Genomic DNA, 24081 nt, shown 5'->3' with positions numbered 1-24081 from the left:
GTTGTTGTTCAGCTGCTAAGTCATGTCCAATTCTCTGCAGCTCCATGGACTGCAGCACACCAGGCTCACTTATCCTTCACTGTCTCCCGGAGTTTTGTCAGATTCATGTCCATTGACTTGGTGATGCTATCTAGCCATCTCATCTCATCAAATCCCCAACTGAGTGTGTGCATGCTAAGCTGCTTCAGTTGTGTTCAACTCTTTGGGGCCCTATGGACCATAGCCTGCCAGGTTCCTCTGTCCATGGGATTCTTCAGGCGAGAATACTGGAGTGGGTTCTGATTTTCTTCTCCAGGGGATCTTCCCAGCCCAGGGATCCAACCCACTGTCTTTATGTCCCCTGCATTGGAGGGCAGGTTCTTTAATGCTAGCACCACCGGAAGTTCACCCCAACTGGGTACCATAAGCTAAAGACAACCAATTACGAACAGCTAACTAGACTTTAAGCTGTAGCCAATCAAACAATTTCTTTGCTTCCCAGTTTCTATGTTTCCCCTGGCTCCCTTATGCAGAGTGCCCCCCACTGGGTTGACACGGCCTTGTTAGAATCGACTTTTGCTCAAATCCTCTCAAAAAATTTTTTTAATATGCCTTCATTTATTTTTTAACAGATCATGGCTCCCAAAGCCCACCAATCACCTGGAGATCAAGAAATACCTGAGCTCCTTCCTGGAGGTTTGACTCACAATAGCTCTGGGACAGGTAAGAATTAGTAATAAGATCAGCTAACACTTAGCAAGAACTTGCTTGGGTCCAGCCACGGTGCTAAGTGCTTTACAAGTTCAAGTTCTCAGCTTACATCTTCACAATCACCCGAGATAGTTGCTATTTAAGGACCCTATTTTTTAGAGGAAGAAATTAAAGCTAAAAATGGAGGGCGGGGCGGGGGGGGGGGGAGCTGCCTAAAATGTTATGTAACTAGTAATGGGTCGACAGGAGATTCCATCTCAGACCCAGCAATTCCAGGCCCCATCACTGTACTACATGGCTTTTTTGGGGTGGGTGGGGGCGTTCCTGGTGATTTTGATTATCAGCCAGTTGTGGAAAAAGCCGCCCCGAGGCCCACGACACTCTTTAAAAGATGCCATCTGTTTGCAAAGTTTGGCCCATCCTCCTCCCCGCCCCCCCGGCCCCAGTGTTTCTGGAATGCATAACCTTCTCTCTAAACCTAAGACGAGCAGCTGGACCTCTTATCGACATTCCCCAGCTTTCGGGCAACGCCGAGTCCGCTTCGCGAGCGTCTGGGTCTCACAGGTTGACCCAGTCTGGGAACCCAAGACACACTCCCTCTGTACACCTGGCACTTCTGGTCCCGCCCCATTTCGCGACATCGCCAATCCTAAGCCCATTCTTTGTGATTGACGTGGCCCCAGAGCAGTTCTAATTGGCCATATCGGGCCGACGCTCCGCCCCCCCGGCGACCCCGCCTCCCTTTCATTCTGAAAGAAAGAACCTCGGTCCCGGGAGCCCAATGAGAAGCGCCCCCACCCCAAAGGTCCCGCCTCTTTGGGCGCCGGCCCCGCCCCCAGGGCCGGGAGATGCCCGCCTCTCGGCGCGCCGCAGTCCAATCGGGAGGCGCACCCGTCCGGACGGACGGCAGCCGGTCCAATCCCCGGGCCTCGGGCCGCGTCGTCCCGCCCCCCCGCCGGGCCGAGCGGCGGGCGAGAGCGGGCCTCGGGGCGGCGGCGGCGGCGGACGCGGCCTGAGGGAGCGGCCGGCTGCCGCCTCGCCCGCCGCGGGGTCCATGGCCTGAGCGGCCATGTCCGGCGTGGTGCGGACCCTCAGCCGCTGCCTGCTGCCGGCCGAGGCCGGTGGGGCCCGCGAGCGCAGGGCGGGCGGCGGCGGGGCCCGCGACGCGGAGCGCGAGGCGCGGCGGCGCAGCCGGGACATCGACGCGGGGCTGGCCCGCGAGCGGCGCGCCGTGCGGCGCCTCGTCAAGATCCTGCTGCTGGGCGCGGGCGAGAGCGGCAAGTCCACCTTCCTCAAGCAGATGCGCATCATCCATGGCCGCGAGTTCGACCAGAAGGCGCTCCTCGAGTTCCGCGACACCATCTTCGACAACATCCTCAAGGTGCGCGCTCCCCGCCCGCACACCTGCGCCCAGGTGCGCGCCGGCGCGGCCCCCGGGCCTCGGCGCCCGGGCGGGGACCCCAGCCCGTCCGCCCGCGGCCCCCAGCTTCTGGGGCGCCGGCCGGGGATGCGCGCCGCGTCTCCCCGACGGCCCGGGGGCCTTCGCCTCTGCTCTCCTGGGGTGGGGGGTTCGGGGGCTCTTGAAAGGGGAAAGCCGGACTCCTTGTGGGGCGTCGGAAGGGCGAGGGCTTCAGAAGCGGGGAAGGCCTTTCCTGGGCTCGGGGTGCCATTCTTGCCCCGCCTTCCCAGTTCGGTTCAGAAGAGCGGTGTAGACGGGGCAGGAAACCGCCGCAAGTCTCTCCTTTTAGACTGTTTATTAGGAAAATTTCCAACATGTGTACAGCGTAGAGAAAAATAGGAGGAACAGTGGGTCCCCAGGCCCCCTCCTCAGAGCTTGAGCAATGTCGATGGGTCAGGGCCCCTCCTGGTTTCACCTGTTGCCCCACCCCCACCCCACCCCGTTGATTTTGAAGCAAATCCCAGACCTTGTATAGGTTCATTAGAAAGGTTTGTTGACAGAGCTCAGACGAGCATCCAGTGGTTGTGTTTGGTTTTTTTTTTTTTAATAGTGTTTTATCAAACTAAAAAGTAAAAACTCGTTAATATGGTCAGATATCCAGCCTGTATGCAGATATCCTACATTACCACAGAACTGTTGTGTTTGTATGAGGATGTAAGTTAAATCCTTGCCTTACACTTATTAAGACATCTCACAGGTGGTGTTTCATCTCCTGGTGCTTCTGTCCCTTGCTGCATTTTTATCGATTGCTATCCGTTTGTGGGGGAAGGGGGGAGTATACAGTTGACCAAGTTTCCCCTTCTAGTTTGTGTTCTGTGTGAACCTGTACTCAAGGCCCCGAAGGAGTTCTGGAGAAAACTGATGACAAGGGGAAAGTAGTCTCTTCTGTGCCTAGAATAGGGTCATTTCCCTTTTATTTTTCTCCCTCATAGTTTCTTACTCTACCCTCTTTTTGCCCCTCGGCCTACCGGTTCCCCAGCCCATTTTGGGAAAACCAAATCACAGGTATGAGGAAAGCTGTCTCAAAACAGAGGTAGAGAGAAACTTGTCCCAGAATCCTCCCTGGAGTCGCCGCCGGGCTCTAAATTTAGCAGAGAACTGTAGAACCAACCCATTGGCACATATCTTTCACTTCATCCACGAGGACGCTCTGGGCCTTGGGGATGAGTGACTCCACACCGAGCCCTGGAACCCGGGGCTCCACGCCTCCAGGCCCGCATCAGTGATCTCTCACCAGTGTTCCCACGTGATAGATTTGTTAGTAAAATGTCTCTTGTGGATAGAAATAGCTCTTTTAGGGTCCTGCCGGGAAGAGAGTCATTTGAATGATAAAACATGCCTCTCCTTTTCACCTCTTTCAAAAGCCTCTCTGTGAGTCAGAGCTCTGGCCCAATACTTCATAAACTTTAAAGGCTAGGTGCCCAGTATGATTCAGGGGATTAACTGTGTTTAAAATTCTCCTCATCTTCTGGGGTAAAGTGCACTTGATTGTCTTTGTCACAGAGCTCGATTTTACTTCTGTGGTTCCTCAGTCCTCTGAACCAAGTAGGTTATAAGATTTGGCTGATCGACTCCCGGTTTCTCTCGGGAGGCAGAGAAACTGCTTAGAAACATAGAATCTTAAAATCTGAATCAGTGTGTTAAGTGTCTTCTAGAAAACTCAGCTTTAGCTTTTCCCACTACATATAAACACTAACTTTTACTGACTTCCTTATCAACAAGAAACAAGATTTGTTAAGCAGTATCCTGTTTTCCTTGTCAAGTTTTTTTTCTAATTGTAGTTCCACATTAAACTTACTTCATCTGTTTTGACCATTTCAGTAAGTAGTTAGCAATTCATCTTTCACTCTAAAACCAGTAATTACCACTACCCCCCCCCATTTTTATTTGGACAGATCACATTGCGAAGGGACTTTTTAAATAAATTGCTTTGTAGAGGCTCTAGTAGCAGATATTTGAACGATAACTCTTCAGAATAATATTTGTGTCTACAAATAGAGTTCATGTTAGCAGGCTATTTTTAAGGCACTAGCCATGTGCTGAGCTTTCTCATATATGGCTTTTAATTTTCATAATGCTTCAAATTGCATTGTCCATTTAGCCAGTGGGGAAACTGAAAACAGAGTTTGAAATCTACATGAATTTGGGTACCTAATTAACAGGTGGCAGAGCTGGGAACTGAACCCTGTCTTTTTAAAATTAAACTTTTAATACTGAGATAATTGCAGCATCCCGTCAATAATAGAGAGCTCCTGCATAACCCTTTAACCAGCTCCCCCAAATGGTGAGGTTTTGTAGAACCAGTACAATAATAGCACAGCCGAGAAACCGATGTTGAGAAAGGGAAGATGCAGAACTTTCCCATCACAGTAAGTCTTCCTCATGTTGTCTGTTCCAGCCACTGCCACCCTTCACCTTCTCCCTGACCTGGCAACAACTGATCTTTTCTCCAATTCTGTGATTTCATTATTTCAAGAATAGGATATAAATGGAACCTTGCAAGACGTGACCTTTTGGAATTGTCTTTCATCACTCAGCATAGTTCCCTAGAGTTCGTGTGTGTCCACAAGTTATCATCTCTGCCTTTTGATTGCTGTGGATGAAGAACCCGCCTGCAGTGCAGGAGACACAGGAGATACCGGTTCGACCCCTGGGTCAGAAAGATCGCCTGGAGAAGGAAATGACAATCCACTCCAGTATTCTTGCCTGGGAGATCCCATGGCCAGAGGGGCCTGGCGGGCTACAGTCCACGGGGGTTGCAAAGAGTCAGACACGAGTGAGCGTGCCCACATTCATGGTGAGGATTTACCACCCTTCACCATTTGACAATCTGCCCTTTGGAGGACATTTGGGTTGTTTCCAGTTTCTGCCTATTATGAATAAATATTCTGTGGACATTCGTATACATGTTTTTTGTAAGCATAAATTTTCATGTATCTGGGATAAATGCCCGAGAGTGCAGTTGCTCAGCTGTGTGGTAGTTGCATGTTTAGTTTTATAAGAAACTGCCAAACCGTTTCTGAACTGGCCGGGTTGTTTTGCGTCCCCACCAGCAGTGTGTGAGAGACTGAGCCAGTTCTTCTGCACCCTTGCCAGCGTTTGGTGTTGTGGTTACTTCTTGTTTCCGCCGTTGTAATAGGTGTGTGAGGGCTGTATAGCTGTCGTTTTAATTTGCGTTTCCCTGATGGCTGACGGTGTTGAACACCTTTCGTGTGCTCATTTGCCTCTGTATATTCTCTCTGGTGAAATGTCTCTTCGTGCATTTTTGTCATTGGTGTTTACTCGCTCCGTTGTGTCTGACTCTTTTGTGACCGGATGGACTGTAGCCCGCTAGGCTCCTCTGTCCATGGGATTTCCCAGGCAGGAATACTGAAATGGGTTGCCATTTCCTCCTCCGGGGGTCTTTCCAACCCAGAGATGGAACCTGCATTTCTTGCATTGGTAGGCAGATTCTTTACTGCTGAGCCACCGTTTTGTAATTAGGTTACTTGTTTCTTTATGGTTGAGTTTTGAGAGTTCTTTTTGTATTCTGGATACTACTCCTTTGTGAAATATGTGATTTGTAAAAAGTTTTTCCCAGCCCATAGCTTGTCCTTTCATCCTTTTTAACAAGGTCTGGGGCTTCCCTGGTGACTCAGAGGTTAAAGCGTCTGCCTCCAATGCGGGAGACCCGGGTTCGATCCCTGGGTTGGGAAGATCACCTGGAGAAGGAAATGGTAACCCACTCCAGTAGTCTTGCCCGGAGAATCCCATGGACAGAGGAGCCTGTTAGGCTACAGTCCACGGGGTCTCAAAGAGTCGGACACGACTGAGCTACTTCACTTTCTTTTCTTTTCTTTCTTCACAGAGTAAAAGGGATCCCCTGGTGGCTCAGTCAGTAAAGAGTCTGTCTGCAGTGCAGGAGACCTGGGTTCAGTCCCTGGGTTGGGAAGATCCCCTGGAGGAGGAAATGGCAACCCACTCCGGTAGTCTTGTCTGGAGAGTTCCATGGACAAAGGAGCCTGGTGGGCTGCAGTCCATGGGGTCGCCAAAAAGTCGGACATGATTGAGTGACTAACACTTTCACTTTTCACAGAGTAAAAGCTTTTAATTTTCATGAGGTCCAGCTTATCAGTTTTTCACATTTATGGATCATGATTGTGGTGTCAAGTCTAAGAACTCTTTACCTAACCCTGGGTCCCAAAGATTTTCTTTTTCTTTTTTTTTTAAATTTTGTAATTGTACATTTTACTTTTAAGTCCCTGATCCATTTCGAGTTAATTTTGGTATAAGATTGAGGTTTAGATTGAGGTTTTTTTGCTCTTTGTTCTTTTCTCTGTGGATGTCCAGTTGTTCTGGGATTGTCTGTTGAAAAGACTGTCTGTCCCTCCTCCACTGAGTTGCTCTTGCTCCCCTGTGAAAAAATCACGTGGGCGTTTTATGTGGGTCTGTTTCTGGGTTTTCCATTCTATCCCATTAATCTGTGTAGTGCCTCTTCTCCCAGCATCACCCCATGCTGATGGCAGTAGCGTATAGAAGACTGAATATCAAAACAATTTTTCCCACCTCATTTTTTTCAAGATTGTTTGAGCTGCTCTAGGATGTGTGCCTTTCCTATAATTCTAGAGTAAGCTTTCCTATGTCTATTAAAAAAACAACAACAACAAAACCTTGCTGTGATTTTGATCGCATTTGCATTAAACCATGCATCAGTTCAGGGAGAATTGACATGTCTCCTGTATTGAGTCTTTCAATTAATGAACATGTTATGTCCTCATTTATTTAGGTTGTCTTTGATTTTTGTTCATCAGTGTTTTGCACTTATCGACAGACATGTCCTATACATGTTTTGTTAACCTTTGTACTTAAGTATTTCATTTTCTTTAGAGCTGTTGTTAGTGATACTGTGCTTTTCAATTTCCACATGCTCACTGTTAGTATATAGAGTAGGATTGATTTTGCGTCTCAATTGTGTGTCTCATGACTTGTTAAATACACTTAGTGATTCTAAGAGCTTTTCTATAGATTATTTGGAATTTTCCATGTAGATCTGCAAGTTATCTGCAAATAGGGGTACTTATTTCTTATTTCCCTATCGGTATGCCTTTATTTCTTTTTCTTGCCTTACTGCAGTGGCTAGAACTTCAAAAGAGGTGAGGGTAGTCATAGCTTCCATTTCTTTCCTGATATTGGTGATTTGTGTCTTCCCTTTATTTTTGTCAGTCTTCTTTCTAGAGGCTTATCACTATTACCAATTCATTTTTCCTCCAAAGAACCAGCTTTTTGCCATTGATTTTTCTTGTTTCCAACCTCATTTATTTCTGCTTTTTAGTGTTTTTTTCTTCTACTTCCTTTGATTTTATTTCGCTCTTTTTTAAAATTTTCTTGTACAGATTTAGATTGTTTGAGACTGCTCCTCTCTGCTAAAGTAAACATTTTAAGTGCTATACATGTCTCCCTCAGCACTGTTAGCTGTATCCACATAGTCTGATATGTGGTTTTTTAATTTTTATTCAGTTTCATGTGTATTTTTCCTCTTTTGGGGGTAGCTTCTTTGGCCCACAAGTTGTTTAGAAGTGTGCTAGTTTCCAAGAGTTTGGAGATTTTCCTGTCAGCTTTCTGTCCTGATCTCTGTGACTCCGTGATGGTCAGAGAACGTACCTTGGATGGTTTCGGCTCTTGTAAGTTTGTCGAGGTGCATTTTATGACCCAGAACGTGGTCTGTCCTGGCGTACGTTCTGCCGGCGCATGTTGGTGAACGGAGCATGGGTCCCTGGGAGCGCAGCGTGCGCTGCAGTGTGGAGTTTTCTGCGCGTATTGATGGCTCGGTTGGCTGATGCGCTGTTGAGCTCTGCATCATTGCTGATGTTTCTTTTTAGTGGTTCTGTCCTTGCAGAGTGTCAGGTGTTCAAGTCGCGAGCTGTTGTTGTCTGTTTCTCTTTTAGTTCTGTTGGTCTTTGCGTCCTGTGTCTTGAGACTCTTGTGTGGTGTATAGACATTTATGATTACTGTGTCCCCCTGATGGACTGGGCTTCTTATTGTGTAAGGTCCCTCTTGGTCTCCAGTAATTTTCTTTGCTCTGCAGTCTGCTTCAACAGCTGTTTTAATGTAGCCACTCTCCTTAATGAATGCTTTCATGGTCTGTGTTTTCCAACCTTTTGCTTGTGTTGCTTGATCATGACTGACTCTTTGTGACCCCCATGGACTGTAGCCCGCCAGGCTTCTTTGTCCATGGGATTCTCCAGGCAAGAATACTGGAGTGGGTTGCCGTCTCCTGCTCCAGGGGATCTTCCCGACCCAGGGATCGAACCCGCGTCTCTTGCACCTCCTGCATTGGCAGGTGGGTTCTTTACCACTAGCACCACCTGGGAAGCCCTTCCGTCCTTTAAACCTAACCTTTTATATTTTGGGTTTTGTTTCTGCCGTTTCTTGCCCTCCTGTGAGTTATTTAAATATGTGTTAGGATTCCATCTTAGTTGATTTTTGAGTGTATCAGTTTTGTATTGCTATCGCTTTCTTGGTGGTTGCTCTAAGCTTACAATATGCACATGTAGCTTACCCTAGTTTACTGGACTCTGCTCTACAGCCGTAAGTGAAGTGTGGGAACTTCATTCCCGTTTAGATCCCTCTGCCCTCCCCCTTGTAGGATATCTGTCTTCTTAAGCGTTTCTTGTACTTTGGGCACCTCATCAGATGGTTTTACTTCATCAGGTATGATTGAAGAAACTCGCGAGAAGTAGAGTTTGTAATATTTACACTTGTTTTTACCTGTTGTGTGTTCTTGCCTTGCTGAAGTCTCCTAAGCCTTCTCCTATTACCCTCTCCTTTCTGTTTGGAGAAATTTCCTTTAGCCATTCTGTAAGCTAATGCAGCTTGCAACATTTGCAACAGTTGCAGGCCTGCAACAAAATCTCTCAGCTTTCTTTGTCCAAGAATGTCTCTATTTCACCTTTAATCTTGAAGAATGTCTTTGCCAGCAATTGGATTCACAGCTGACACTTATTTTCTCTTAGTACTTGAAAAATTTGCGACATTTTTCTGGCTTCCATGGTTTCAGACGAGAAGTCAAGTCTTTCAGGTTGCTGTTCCCCTGTCGGTACACGCCTCACGACTCTCCAGACCATTTTAATAATTTTTCTTTGTCTCTGGTTTCCAGAAGTTTAACTATGATTTGTCTGGACATAGATTTCTTTCAGCTTATTGTATTTAGGGTATGCTCAGCTTCTTAGGGCTTCCCTTGTGGCTCAGTGGGTAAAGAATCTTCCTGCAATGCAGGAGACCCGGGTTCGATCACTGGGCCGGGAAGATCCCCTGAAGGAAATGGCAACCCACTCCAGTATTCTTGTCTGGAGAATCCCATGAACACAGGAGCCTGGTGGACTACATTCCATGGGATGATGAAGAGTTGGACATGATCAGTTGGAGCAACTGATGCTTCCAGCTGCTTGAATCTGTGTATTTATGTCTTTTGCCAAAATTGGGTTGTTTATCATCATTATTTCTTCACATACTTTTGCAGTCTTGCTGTTTCTCCCCTTCCCTCTGGGACTGGGGGATAGGTGTGTTAGCCCTCATTCCTGACCACCAGGTCCCTGAGGCCTTTCTGCCCTGTGGAGTGGGGTTCTGACCTCGCCTCTCCCTAGACCTGGCTGACACCAGGGAAGCGGGGGTCAGTAATGGCCATCGGCCCAGCTCCCCACGGGGACTGGTTGGGGTGGAAGCTTAGCTCCCCACCAGCACTGCCCTGAGCGGGCGGGGATCAGAGCACCTCCTGGGTATCTCGGCAGGGCCGGGGGGTGAGGTCCCGCCTTGGCCCCACCAGCCACTCTTCCTGGTGGCTGCCTGGAATGTTCGCTTGGTTCCCAGGAACTGGAAGGGGATGTGGAAGGTCACTTCCCTCTCAACCTCACTGAAACCCCCGAGGAGGATGTATGCAGTTTTTCTGTTGGTTTCTGCCTGGAGTCAAGTGGGTGTCTTCTGCTGTAAGACCACCCTCTTCCTGGCCCTCTGGCCGGTCACATGGCTGCCCATAGAGCTCTTCCCATCTGCCTCTTGGCTTTTCCAGCTTGGAGGCGCCTGCAGCTGGGTGGGGACAGTAGGGACACCTGGGGCTCCCTGCCACGTCCCTCCTCAAGTCTGGGGCCCCAGGCAGCCTGCCGCCTCCTTCCCACCCTCTTTCCTGTGTTTGATTTCTTGTGTCACGTCTAGAGTGTTTCTTGCAGGTAATGAGTCCCTGTTCCCATGCTACGGGGCAGTGGATGATCTGAACCTACTAGTTGCTTTGACTTCTGTAAATACTACACGTAAGACTTCCTAATCTTTCTTGTTATTTTTATAATCTTTAAGATGCCAATCTGTCACTTCCCAAGTGGGCTGTCCTAAAAGTTCATGTCGTTAGTGTTTCAGAAACTGTGCAGGCACGCCTCTGGTGCTGGCGCGTGCCTCCGTGAGTGTGTGCACGCCCCAGACCAGCATGGCTTTATGTCACTGTGCTTTCCACTCCCGCATCTGTGACTTCAGGAGCCGTTTTTAACTGCCAGCTTTCACATGCAGTTAGAGGTGAATACAGTGTGTTAGCTGTGTGAAGACCCTTTGTTCCGTGGCCTGGGAATCACACACAGAATGACATGGGCATATCATTGACCTGCTCAGAGTGGACCTTTCTTGTATATTTATGTATTGATAGTTTTAAAACCTTCTGAAGAATGGGGTTATTAGAACCTGTGGTCTTTGTTGGCACTGATACAGGAGAATCCGGTTCAGCCAGTGGTTTGGGCTGTGTCGAGGGTGTGTGCCCCACGCTGGTGGGAAGGGAACGTCCAGTGATGTGCTCTGCACAGCCCCCACCCTGCAGGCCCTCTGGAGAGCCGGGGAGGCGGTGCTCTCGTGACTGGCGTGGAGTCCGAGGCACAGGTGGGAGGTGGCCCCGTGGTGAACAGGGCAGGTGAACTCTGGCTGCGGTGTCGGGAAAGCCTGCCACGGAGGCGTGATGTGAGCGGCCCCTGAGAGCCCTGCGGGTTTCCCTCGGGGAGAGCTCACCGCCGAGGCTGTCCGTGAGCGCTCCGTGTGTCCGTGGGTCAAAACGGGGCTCTGGAAAGGCGAGCTGGTAAAGCACGCGTGTGGCAGCGAGTCAGAACCTGCTGGTGCCAAGGACAGTCACAAGGCCAGCTCGCTGGAGACCTGGGGTCACGCAGTAGCTGGGCGCTAAGCCTTCTTGCTGGAGAACTCCTCTGTGTGCATACAGTTTCAGGGAGCCCTCTGCACGCGGCAGGTCCCAGTCCTGGGTCGGCGTTTGCTCTGTGGACTGCAGGTTAAGAACTTCTGCTGTAGAATGCATATCAAGGTTACATTAAGCTTTGTAAATCTCTTCTCCTTATTTCTATTATTAGAAGGGTCTGCTGTGTCATCTTTACCTTTCTGTTCAGGCCGATGGGACTCTGAAGAAGCCTCCACTGCTCTCCTGTATTTTTAAGCTCTTCGAAACTCTGGGCCTGCAGTCTCTGCCTCTCGGCTTTAGAAGCACCACTCGGGCTTGAAGCTGCAGCGGGTCTGTGTGAGAGCAGGAGCACAGATGTGCTTCTGGGGTCTGGAGGAACACTTGGGTTTTATTGCTTTGTTGGCAAACTGCACTTAAGTAAGGAAGTTTACTTCTGCGTGTGGACACACATGGTTGGTCCTTTAGCAATGTCAGAAAAACAAAAATAGCAACATCTTTCTCCATGGGTTAAAAGGAAATCCAGAGATGCCCCTGGCATTGTCGGAGGCTTCAGAGCACATGGACAGTGGCTTTTCCCGCCTGTTTTCAGGATGCAGTGTCTGAGCTTCAGCCATCGGATATGTGCGGTTTGGGAGTCAGCCATACTTGTACCAGATCACGTTCTGTCGGCAGCTCGTCATGATTTTTTGTTGTTGTAGTTGAGAGCAGGGACGTGGATCTTATCGGTTTTATATGGAACCAAAGATCTAAACTGAAGCCTTACCTCGAGATCTAATTATAGGGTGATCTTCAAAGAGGCTAATGTTGTGTAATGGACGTGACGCTTCACTCTCGTTACCTGAAGGGAAGTGCCATCCCTTAAAGACAGGATGGTTGAGTTCATGTTGTAACTACTATAGTTTGCAGTTAAACAAAAGCAACCCAGCTCTCTTCGCATCTTGTCAAGTGTGCTGGAGAAGGGGGACGCAGAGGATGAGATGGATGGCATTACCGACTCAGTGGACGTGAATCTGAGCAAACTCCCGGAGAGAGTGAAGGACAAGGAAGCCTGGCGTGCTGCAGTCCTCGGGGTCGCGAAGAATCGGATCACAGAGAGTGCTGGACCAACCACCGCCTAGTGTCAATGCTTCCTCTTAGAGGAGCGGGACGCGAAGAGCAGGTGCTGCGTGCGAGAGATGCGTCTTTCTGAGTCTGTCTTTTCTGCACTAAGATTTCTTTCTCACATGGGGACACGTGTTCGGTAGGTCCAGCCACCCTGGTCTGTGGAATGGAAGACAACTTGCATCCTGCCTCAGTGTATCAGGTAGAGAAGCCGTTGTTTCTGTGTTGGCATGGTGAACAGAAGCATTGGAACGCGTGCTCCAGAGGTGCGGCGTCAGAGGGCCGTGAAGGAACACTTGTCGGCCCTGAGAGTGCTCGCAGGCGGACCGGACCGAAGGGAGCAGGGAGCAGCCCCGCCCCCGGCGCCAAGGGCAGGGAGTGTTCCCGGCCCTGCTCTGTTCGGGGAGTGCGGGTGGAGCAGACAGCCCCTTTCTCCACCCCCGGGCATCTGCTTTACTGTCCAGTCTGAGCGACACGGCCCCAGCTCTGTCCAGTGGCCCCGTTAGACTCAGCAGTGAACACCAGCCTCGAGGAGTCATCAGCGCACCAGGCCATAGGTGGTCAAATGACTGGGTAACCCTGAGCGGAAGCTCTAAGTCACAGAACCACGCAGACTTGAGAATTTGTGCTAATGCTGTCATTACCGGAGTGTCGTGGTGATGGTGCGTGGTGCAGATTCTGCCGAGCCCTAGAGTGCTGTCAGGGGCTGCCAGTGGAGGTTCCTGCTGGGTCCGGGTAGGTGAGGTCAGAGGTGTGGACCACGGGAAGCCCGCACCCGTCACTCCAGGCCAAGCCCTTTGCGCCATGCTGCGTGCCTGACGGCGAGTCCTCTTTTCATGATGTTTGTCTACCTGGTTGGCATCTGAGGAGATGGGAAGCCCAGGGGAGGGCAGGTCAGGAGAGGGGACATCGCTTCTCAAGTCACGGGAAGGACCTGGAGCCCCAGGCCGTGTGGAGGAGGCCACTGGGACCAGCCGCAGATCGTGTGATGAGATTCGTCTGCACGAGTGTGGTGGGAAGCATCCTGACGCCACGCGGGTGACTTAGACCACAGAGACGCTGCAGCGAGCCCCTACCCCGCCCCGGCCACCCACGCACGCCTGCCGTCCGATCGCGCTCATTTCCAAGGTAAATTTTTGTGCCTCTCTGTACAGTTTTACAAGCAAAAGACTTGACATTTACCAAGAAAGGAAACGGAGTGATTATTTAAAGTCTCACCTTACTGCTGACTTCTGTCACAGGTGACAAAGGACAGCTGCCTCGGGGCTTCCTTTTTGGGATTTTGATAATGCCGATCAGCGGGATTTTTAATCTGTGTTTTCCACTGACACTCAGTTGTCCATCTACGGCTGTCGGCACCCACGCAATGACCCCAGAACTATTTATACTTTTTGTGGCCACTTAATGTGTTGCTGTTGTTTTTTCTTCAAGGAAATGAAGTTCCATAATTTTAAGCTGGGGAAAGGAAATGTTTTCCCCAGGAGTCTGATGACTTGATTAGACCAATGGAGTTTGAAAGCTGTGTTAGAAGTGTGCAGTGACGTGGGACCCGGGGTGGGGGGCTGGGGAGACTCAAGGTGAGCCAGTGAGAACAGTGCAGTGGCAGGCTGGCTGTCCACCTGCTTATCACTACGTATCTGATGCAGCTGTAAAGTGATGGGGCTGTGTTGTTAAACAAACAGGCCGGCACTCCCGGGACACACTCGTTAAAGCCAACGTCTCATTAAGAGTGATCAGCTAGGGCAGCCACGTCACAAATCCTCAGCGTGTGTTTGTGTGCCGGATGCCGTCTCCGCCCGGAGGCTTCTCCGTGTGGGGAGCTTCTGTTCTCTGTTTGCGGCGCTGTCGCTGTGACCTCACTGAACCCTCAGTAGCCTCGCTGGGCTGCTTCTCCGATGGGAGGGACTTTCATTTTCCTGCCGGAGTCATCCTCCCACCACCCCCCACCCCGCCTCCGAGGAGGAGAGACGTGGGGCTCGAGCCTGCTGCCCCGGCGGGCTGGGCCCTGGGCTGCGGGCGTGGCCCCGCCTGTGTTTGTCCAGCTGTGCCAGGGAGCAGAACCTACTTGGCTGCAAATCGCAAGCCAGACTCTCCCATCTGGCTTTTATTAGTAACAGAGCCGGTGTTTTTGATCTCCACCTATCTATCTGACTCCTGTTTTGATCTCCATGCTGATTCTGGACTTGGGAGCGGAAGAGGAGAGGCTTACCGAGTGTGCGCTTGTCCGGGGTCACCCACTGGGCCGAAGCTCCCTTGTCCGTGCGTCCGTGTGGGTCTTTTTCTGCCAAGAGGAAATAGCAAAGTGATCGTCACTTTAGGAAGAAATGTCACTGAACCAGGAGGACACCATCACTTTCTGTTTCCTGGTAGACGCTCGCTGGGATCCCTGGTTTATGTGAGGAGTTAGAATTTGACAGATGGAGGAGAAGCTGCGTTTCTAACCTCGCATACCTCACGTCGGGGAACTTGCCTCCCAGAAGATGCTTCGGTGACTCAGGTGTTTAGGAGACGGACACCCTGGGACCCCCTTGACACCACGGTCTATGGAGCAGCGTGAAATACAGACCCTCCTTCTGCAGGGATTAGTTCACCTTCCTTGAGTGAGTTCATTTAGTCAGCCGGGACCAATACAGTGAGACTTCCGCATCCCCGCGGGGAGAGCTGCCATCAGCCCCTGTCAGGTTCTAGTGGGGTGATTCGTAACCTGCAACTGAGGACTTCCAGAGTCCTGAGCAGGCGAGAAGGCGCATCCCAGTGGGGAGAAGGGTGGGCGGGGAGGTGGGAGAGTGACCCTGATCAGGCCCGGGTGATTCCAGTGGCAGCAGGAGACAGGATTGAAGGGCTTCCAGCAGAGGATTGCCTTGATCTCCGTTTCTAAAAGATCCATCTGGGAAAATACGTTAGAGCAGGGTCAGAGGACCTTCTCCCATCCCCTCGTGGGATAGCTGTGTATACATATGTGTTTTAAAAATAACCTTACACATGAGTGTAAAAAATGTTCAGCAGAAGTCATCAAGGAAGGAGAAAGAACACTATTCCATGTGTAGGTTGAGCTGTGTAAAGTTCTGATACTTGTCCCTTTTTGATTAACAAAAATGGCAGGTTTTATATGGTCCCCCCTGAAATTTCAGAAACACTGCAGCCACGGACAAAAAGAGAAGATTCTAGGCCTCCTCCTCGCCATGTGTAATCATAGGGACTGCTTCCGGGCCAGGCGGGGCGCTCAGGCTCACACTCTTAAGAGAGGGGAGAGTTGCTTACGGGTGATGGCGTCCCCAGTTTCTCCTGTGGGCACTCGGCCAGCGGAGCAGTGGCTGGCACAGGAGAGCCCGGCCACGCTGCCTCTCACGGGGGACGTGGTGCAGTGCTCAGAGGGAGGCGGGCTCCCTCACACACTCACACCGTCAGACAGTACCGTAAAATACACCAGGAGCATGGCAAAATAAGGGCTTATTTCTATGAAACATGAACTTTTAAAAAAAATATACTTTCTATAGTAAATGTTATTTTAAAGGCTGCCTTGGTAATAGTCATTTTACGAGTCCTTAGGAATATGATTTAACAGTCCAGGAGTGATGGTTTAATGCCTTCTTACATACTTTTCTGCAATTACCAGTACGTTTTCATTTTGAATTGTAGATGTGTTTTTGGTTTCTTTTTTTTTTTTTTTAACTTAATTTGTGGTTTGAATCTTGCTTTAGAATTTTTGTAATCTTGAATATTTTCAGAATGTGTAAATATTTGCTGAGGAGACCACGGCGTCTGTAGCATTTTAAGTGGGAACTTGTTTCCTAATTCTTCGTAATTTTAGGAAAAGAGCCACCAGGTTGCCTGAGCTCTCTTTTATCTAGTACAAATTAAAACTCTTGTGACAGTAAATTACCCTTTCCTAGTCTTTCACGAATTTTTGAATAATAACATTTCTAAATAAAGTACTGGAAATAAGGAGAATGTTGTAAATGTAGGCGTTTTTGAAGGAGATTAAAAGACAGGTCTTTATTTTATTGACATAGAGTTGATTTACAATGTGCTAATTTCTGGTGCTCAGCAAATTGATTCTATATATATGTGTGTGTGTGTGTATATTCCGTTTCATACTCTTTTCCATTATGGTTTATCACAGGATATTGAATGGCATTCCCTGAGCTATACCCAGCAGAACCTTGGCGCTCATCCGTCCTGTGTATAATAGTTCGAGTCTGCTCATCCCAACCTCCCACCCCATCCCTCCCCTGCCTCACCCCCCCCCCCCCCCTGTCAACTGCATGTCTGTCCTCTGTTTCTGTGAGTTTGTTTCAGAGATAAGTCCATTTGTGTCATATTTTACATTACACATATAAGTGACATCATACGTATTGATTTGTCTTTCTCCTGACTTACTTCCCTTGGTATGATAATCTCTAGGTCCGTCTCTGTACCTGTAAATGGCATGTCATTCTTTCTCATGGTTGAGGAATATTCCATTGTATATACCTATCACATCTTTAAAGACTTAAATCTTGAACCTTCTAAAACAACTTCGTCTAATGTTGGAAGTTAGTGATATAATAAATATAGCTAAATTATTTTCTTTTGTGTTGTTTTTATAATTACTACTCGGGCAACCGTTTCCTTGAATGTCATCTTTTTTCCCCCAGATGGTTTTGACTGTTGGTCCTGTCATCTGACTATATAAATGACATGAAGAGGACATCATTTAGTGCTCTGTTATAGATAACAGGTCGAATATCTAGCAGTTAGAGTGCCTGAATTTGTCTGGGGGACTGAGAAAAAGTTATCCTCTGTGAAGAGACATTCTAATTTCAGACTAGATTGAGTCGAGACTGCCAGCAGCTAATCTAATAACTCGGTGGTGTTCTGGAGATTCTAGTCAGTTAAAAGACAAAAGAAAGTAGGTATATCTACTGGAAAGGAAGGAACAAAATTAGCATTAGAAATAGTAGATCCAAAAGATCATCCAAAAAGTTACTAGAATTAAAAATAGTTACAGGAGTGACTGGACACAAAATAAATGTCTGTGGGTGAACTGTGTGTACACATAGGTGCTTTCCTGTAATAGAAAAATATCCCATTCCTAACGCCAGCGAAAAGGATGACACACCTAGGAATAAGCAAGACGTGCTCACACACAGTCTATATGGAGAGAGTCCTAAAACTTCACTGAAGAACGTAAAAATTCTGGAAAAGTTGCTTCTTTTGGTGGGGATAGGAATTGTTGCCGTTGTAAAAATGCCAATTTAGGAATTGAACACAACCAGTCAAATCCCAATTTATTTTTCTTGGAACTTGACAGAGCCATGCTGAGGTTTGTGTGATGAGTAAATGTGTGATGATAAGTAATACAATTCTGAGAAAACGCACTGTTTGGGATAGTTATCATGAGAAACACTGTGTTCCCACCAGCAGCCTGTGAGGGCTCCAGCTTCTGCGCACCCTCAGTGGCACTTGCTGTTGCCTTTTTGTTTCTTTTATGGCCACTGTGGTTTGAGTGTGAATGTCTTGATGGCCTGAAGATCTTTTTCATGTGTTTATTCGTTGCTTTTGTTCTGTGTCTGGTGAAGCTCTTTCTTTTGACTTCTTGACTTCTTCCTATTTATAATCAAACCTATGTGAGGATTTATCTTAGTTTTTATAATGATCCTATGAGGGCTAATGACCGTTTTTGCCACGCAGATGTCAGAGAATTGCAAATACCAGTGATTTTCAAAGAGTTTTCAAGAGCATGTTGGGAATGTGACATTGGAATGACAGCACATCAGAAGTCCGGTTCCTTCCGGAACCTGGTGCTGATTTCTCTGCCTTCCGCGTTTCCTCCCCTGCATCCTACCCGTGACTCCAGCTAAAGGTATCTCAGCCGTTTTCCCATAAGATGTTTTTCGTCATCCAGCTTTCCTTAATCTCCCGTCCAGATCAAATGATCTCCAAGCCAGGAGTGACCACCACAGCTGTGTGTTGGCCCAGAGCCCTCCCGCTACTGCTGAGAGGGGTACCTTAGGTCGTGTTTTACGTTCCTCCCCACTCGGCATCTGAATACCATCACACAGAGTGAAAACGCCCACACGCTGCACCCTCCTCGCCCCGCCCCCTGACCCTCTCCTCGCCCCGCCCTCTGATGGGGGTGGCAGGGGGCCGGTGGCAGGGCAGGCTTTGTGCCCTGCCCTCTGCTGAGACCAGGCCGTTTGTCCTCTCCTTGGTCGCACCCCTGACCCAGGGGAGCCTGCGTGTGTCTCCTTTCCGGAACGGGGTTGACTTAGGGCATGGACGGGCATGCTCTCTCTGCTGAGGGCTGCCCAGTGACTGAAGATGGCCGTGAGAGCCCCTGCCCCCTGCAGGGGCAGGCACGGCTCCGGTGCCCCGGGGCGGGGGTAGCCTCCTGGGCGTGTGCTGGGCTCGCTGGCCATAGCCTCCTGGTCCAGACCCCCTCCCCGTGTATGCCGAAGTGCCTGGCAGCCGTGGGAGATTGCAGATGCCGGCTCAGTAGGCCAGAGGGGGCCTGGGATTGTGCATTTCTCATCAGCCCCGGGGAGGGGGTGGTGGTGTGGCACAGGTCAGACTCTGAATAGTGAGGGCAGGCGTCACAGTGTGGTTCTTGGTGTTGCCAGCACCCTGACAGCCTGCAGCTGATGGCAGCGGTGGTGGGCAGCTCACGGCCAGGATCGGCTGAGGTCCCAGAGCCCACCCTCCCGCATGCAGCTGCTCAGAGACCCTCTCGTCCTGCCAGAGCTTGCCTTCTATGTGGGAAACAGACAGGTGGGGTGGCTTCTCCAAAACATCAGAGGGTGCGCAGTGCCTGTGGGAAAGAAAAGCGGCAGAGGGAGGGGACAGCTGGCTGTCAGGTGGCGTCCGAGTGGAGGAGGGGGCCGCTCGGGCCAGCACTTCCCAGGGAGGGGCTCCGGGAACCAGGGCTCTGCCGGAGGTTAGAAGCTGGGACTTGGGCTCCGTCTGGGGCTGCAGTGACCCTGCTTACCTGGACGCTTGGGGTTACTGGTGCCCCCACTGGAGGGAGACCAGGATGTCCGAGTCTGGAAATGCTTGGAGGATACTCATGTTGAAAGTAATATTTCTGAGACCTGGAAGCATGGTTGTCCTGTGTTTAATTAAAAAAGAAGTAAGTTTGATTTTGGTTTTAGATCCAAATTTTGAGTGTAAAAAAATAAATGGGGTCAGGGGCATGGTAATGATTTTCACCAAAATGTAATAAGCACTTATCTCTAATTAAAAGGGATTTATTTTTATTTTCCTACTTATGTAAACACGTACACGACTTTTGTATAAAATAAAAACTTTTCCCTGTTTCTCTGTGTGGTTTTACTGCATGTCCTTTATTCCATCAAGATCATTCATTTGCACTGCATTTTATAGTTAATAATATACAGTTTGTAGTTTACTATGTCCACAAAATGCCTCTTCACTGTGTCCTTTTAGTTAATTGTATGTCCAGTCAGTGAGAACACAAGATCCTTTCAAGTCCAGGATTCATTTTGGTTTTCTCTCTGCTCCATCTTGTAGCAGATGCTTCCTGAGTCTTATTAAGTTGTTCTGATTTTTTCGAGCAGTGACTGGGCCTCCTTCAACACAGTTTCCCTGCGCTAAGCCTGCAGAGACTGATCACTAGCACGACCGAAACACCAGGAATGTCTGTCTTTCAGGTCCCGTGTCGTCTTCGTCGCGTTCTCTGCTATTGTTCCCTTCCCAGATACGGTCCCTCTTGGACCATCAGAAAGTTCCCAGTCTGAGCTCGTAGAAGCTGTAATCGCAGAACTCACTTTTACCCTTACTGCTGCCAGTATTTCAGTTAGATAAGCAGCCTTGTACGTAAACAGTTCCCTCTTGTCTCTGCATAGTGGTAGGAAGGCGGATCCCTTGGGGTTGATTGTGTGTTGTGTGTGGTTGGGGGAGGGGGAGGACCCATCCACGTTGGGGCTGCCTCTGGGCTGTGTGGGAGACGCCCCTCCAACAAAGCCTGCTGTGGGTGCCTCAGACCCGAGTTGTTGTTGTTAGAAGTGTGTCTGAGTAGTCCATAAGAATTAGTTAGGATTTATAGCAGTGATGTGCAACAGCAGTGTTCCTTAAAGGCGTGTTGTTTTTAATCTCTTAAACCACATTAAGTTCAGGTAAGTACGAGGCCAGGAAATGGATGTTAGGAGCCCTGATGATAAATTCCTGTAGCATCCTTTAAGTCCATGCCTTCAGGAATATCTTTAGCAGACCATCTTAGAGGTTAAGAAGGTTGAGAATGTTAGTTTTGCTCCGCTCCTTGGCAAGTCTCTGTCTCTGACCTTCACTAGGGACTTCCTAAGGTGCATTCCTGGACTCGGGAGGTAGAGGGTGCCAGGCAGGGCTCAGGCCCCGTGATTCAGAATTACACTCTTGGCTCCTGGGCACCCTGCAGGTGCTGGTTGGGCAGGTGGATTGCCTGAACTCTGAGAATGTTGTCCGGGTGGAATCTGGGACGGAAACAAGCCCACGCAGGAGAACATCTCGAAGGAGAAGTAGCTTCAGAATTCGTTCTTTAAGTACAGGGTCCTCAGAACAGAGAACAGGAAAGCTGAGTGAACGCATTCTAACCTTTTTCAACTAAGTTGGGAAATCTGTGTCAGTGTGAATCTTCCCGTGTGTGTTCCATTTGTACAAGGTTCTGGTGGGTGCACCTGGACGGGCGTGCGGGGACCCAGGCTCGCTCTCAGGCTGGGGCATAGCACCGGCGCATAGTAAGATTTCAGATATAGGCCCTTTAACAGGAAAAACGTCTAAAAGAACTTGGAAACTAAATGTTAATTTTGATGATCTTGTAAAACAAAAGGTTTTTCATGTTCTAAGAACAGGAAGGTCAGGATTCTCCTGAGCAGGAAGATAATCTAACCCTGTGTTTCCTGGCACCCATCCCCGGGCCAGGAGGCGTGCCAGGGGAAGACAGACAGGCCACCTGGTGCCAAGGTGGAGCAGAGGGCTCAGGAAATAGAGTAATTGGAGGACTTGCCATTATCCGCGGGGGAAGTGCTTCGGGCTGAATGGTCCTGTTAGGGCCACCCACTTAGTCAGTCAGGAGTTGCAACACTGTTTCCTTGTGTGGAGTCATTCACACAATCTGGGAGTTCCCTGGGGAGCAGGTCTCCAGTCATTCTTCTCTGTAACTGGAAACACGTGCGCCCTAACTTCTCCCTGGGCACCGCTGGAGCCTGACTCCCATTTTCTCACACTAGCGTGTTTAGGGCTCCGAGCCGGCTGGTTGGTTGGTTGGTTCATTCACATGATTGTCCTGCCTGGAGGCAACACACACACACACACACACACACACACACACACACACACACACACACACTCACCTGATTGTCCTGCCTGGAGGCGGCGCGCGCACGCGCACACACACACACACACATTCATGTGATTGTCCTGCCTGGAGGCGGCACACACACACACACACACACACACACTCACCTGATTGTCCTGCCTGGAGGCGGCGCGCACACACACACACACACATATTCATGTGATTGTCCTGCCTGGAGGCGGCACACACACACACACACACTCACCTGATTGTCCTGCCTGGAGGCGGTACACACACATACACACATGCACACTCACATGATCATCCTGCATGGAGGTGGTGCACACACATACACACACATACTCACCTGATTGTCCTGCCTGGAGGCGGTGCACACACATACACACACGCACACTCACATGATCGTCCTGCATGGAGGTGGTGCACACACATACACACACACACTCACATGATTGTCCTGCATGGAGGCGGTGCACACACACACACACACACACACACACACACTCACGTGATCGTCCTGCCTGGAGGTGGCGCACACACACGCACGCACACACACACACACACTCACCTGATTGTCCTGCCTGGAGGCAGTGCACACACATACACACACACACACTCACATGATTGTCCTGCATGGAGGCGGTGCACACACATACACACACGCACACTCACATGATTATCCTGCATGGAGATGGTGCACACACATACACACACACACACACTCACGTGATCATCCTGCCTGGAGGCGGTGCACACACATACACACACACGTGATCATCCTGCATGGAGGCGGTGCACACACATACACACACACACGTGATCGTCCTGCATGGAGGCGGTGCACACACATACACACACACACTCACATGATCGTCCTGCATGGAGATGGTGCACACACATACACACACGCACACTCACATGATCGTCCTGCATGGAGGCGGTGCACACACATACACTCACTTGATCGTCCTGCCTGGAGGTGGCGCACACGCGCACGCACGCACACACACACACACACTCACCTGATTGTCCTGCCTGGAGGCGATGCACACACATACACACATGCACACTCACATGATCGTCCTGCATGGAGGCGGTGCACACACATACACACACACACTCACGTGATCGTCCTGCATGGAGGCGGTGCACACACATACACACACTCACGTGATCGTCCTGCATGGAGATGGTGCACACACATACACACACGCACACTCACATGATCATCCTGCATGGAGGCGGTGCACACACATACACACACACACTCGATCGTCCTGCCTGGAGGTGGCGCACACACGCGCACGCACACACACACACACTCACCTGATTGTCCTGCCTGGAGGCGGTGCACACACATACACACACGCACACTCACATGATTGTCCTGCTTGGAGGCGGTGCACACACATACACATACACACTCACGTGATCGTCCTGCCTGGAGATGGCGCACGCACACACACACACACTCACCTGATTGTCCTGCCTGGAGGCCACACACCTACACACACACAAACCCCCCTCCCCGGAAGCAGTGGGTTTCCCATTGTCAAAGGGAGTCTCTTCTCTGAAACACAGTCGGAGTGATCAGAGTCATTTTATTTTTCATCCTGTCCTTGCAGAACTTCCGTAATCTAAGAATCTTCACAAAAATTCTCAAGTCTACCATAAACAGACTGTTACTCAGAGAGTCGATCAGCATCTTTCACTTACATGATGTTTCTGTAGAATTCGAGTGGGCCCCATGGGGTTTTGTCTGTGGATTAAAATGTGCCTACGACTCCCTCTTTATAAAGTTGTAACGAAGAGGCAGTGGTGGCCCCCCGCACCGGGAGATCACAACTAAGCGTGGGAGCAGGTCTGGACATGAAGCAGCTGGCAGAGACCCCCAGAGGAAGTGCGTCGCCCACCCGCCTTCCAGGGAGAGAGCACTGAGGGCAGAGGGAACCAGACCTGGGGGTCCCTGAGACTGGGGTGTGCCCGGGGTCAGCGTGGGCGGGGTGGCGGGGAGGGGGAGATGTCACCGCGTCCTGTCGGCTGTGCTGAAGGTGTGCAGTGAGAAGCGAAACCATCCAACTCAAGGTTTTAGAAGGCTGGCTCTGGGGCTACGTGGGAACACGGTCGGGGCTGGGGCGGTGGGGGATGGGCTAGAGTGGGAGCAGGGGGTCCCCGGGAGGACCGCAGGCATCCAGCATGTTCTGTCGGATGTGAAGGGGAGGTAGTTGTGCCAGCTCACAGTTGTCCTAAGACCCGGAGGCTGGGTGCCCACCAGGTTTGTGCCCAACGCAATGAGGGCTCAGCTCACACTCGCCCCGTTTTTGCTTCGACGCCTGTTGCTGC

General features: G+C 50.0%; 1 protein-coding gene across 2 annotated transcripts in view; it reads left to right on the top strand.

The window, feature by feature from the left end:
• Positions 1-1663: 1663 nt before the first annotated feature.
• Positions 1664-24081, top strand: part of GNA12 (G protein subunit alpha 12) — a 71553-nt gene continuing 49135 nt past the window's right edge. For both annotated transcript variants that reach the window (XM_065923720.1, XM_065923719.1), the window contains exon 1: positions 1664-2071. In XM_065923720.1, the coding sequence (XP_065779792.1) occupies positions 1760-2071 (312 nt within the window). In that variant the 5' untranslated portion in view covers positions 1664-1759. The remainder of the gene's footprint in view (positions 2072-24081) is intronic.

The sequence above is a fragment of the Muntiacus reevesi genome, chromosome 2, assembly GCF_963930625.1.
Source record: "Muntiacus reevesi chromosome 2, mMunRee1.1, whole genome shotgun sequence".
Classification (NCBI taxonomy): Eukaryota; Metazoa; Chordata; class Mammalia; order Artiodactyla; family Cervidae; genus Muntiacus; species Muntiacus reevesi.
This window is presented reverse-complemented; position numbering and strand designations above follow the sequence as displayed.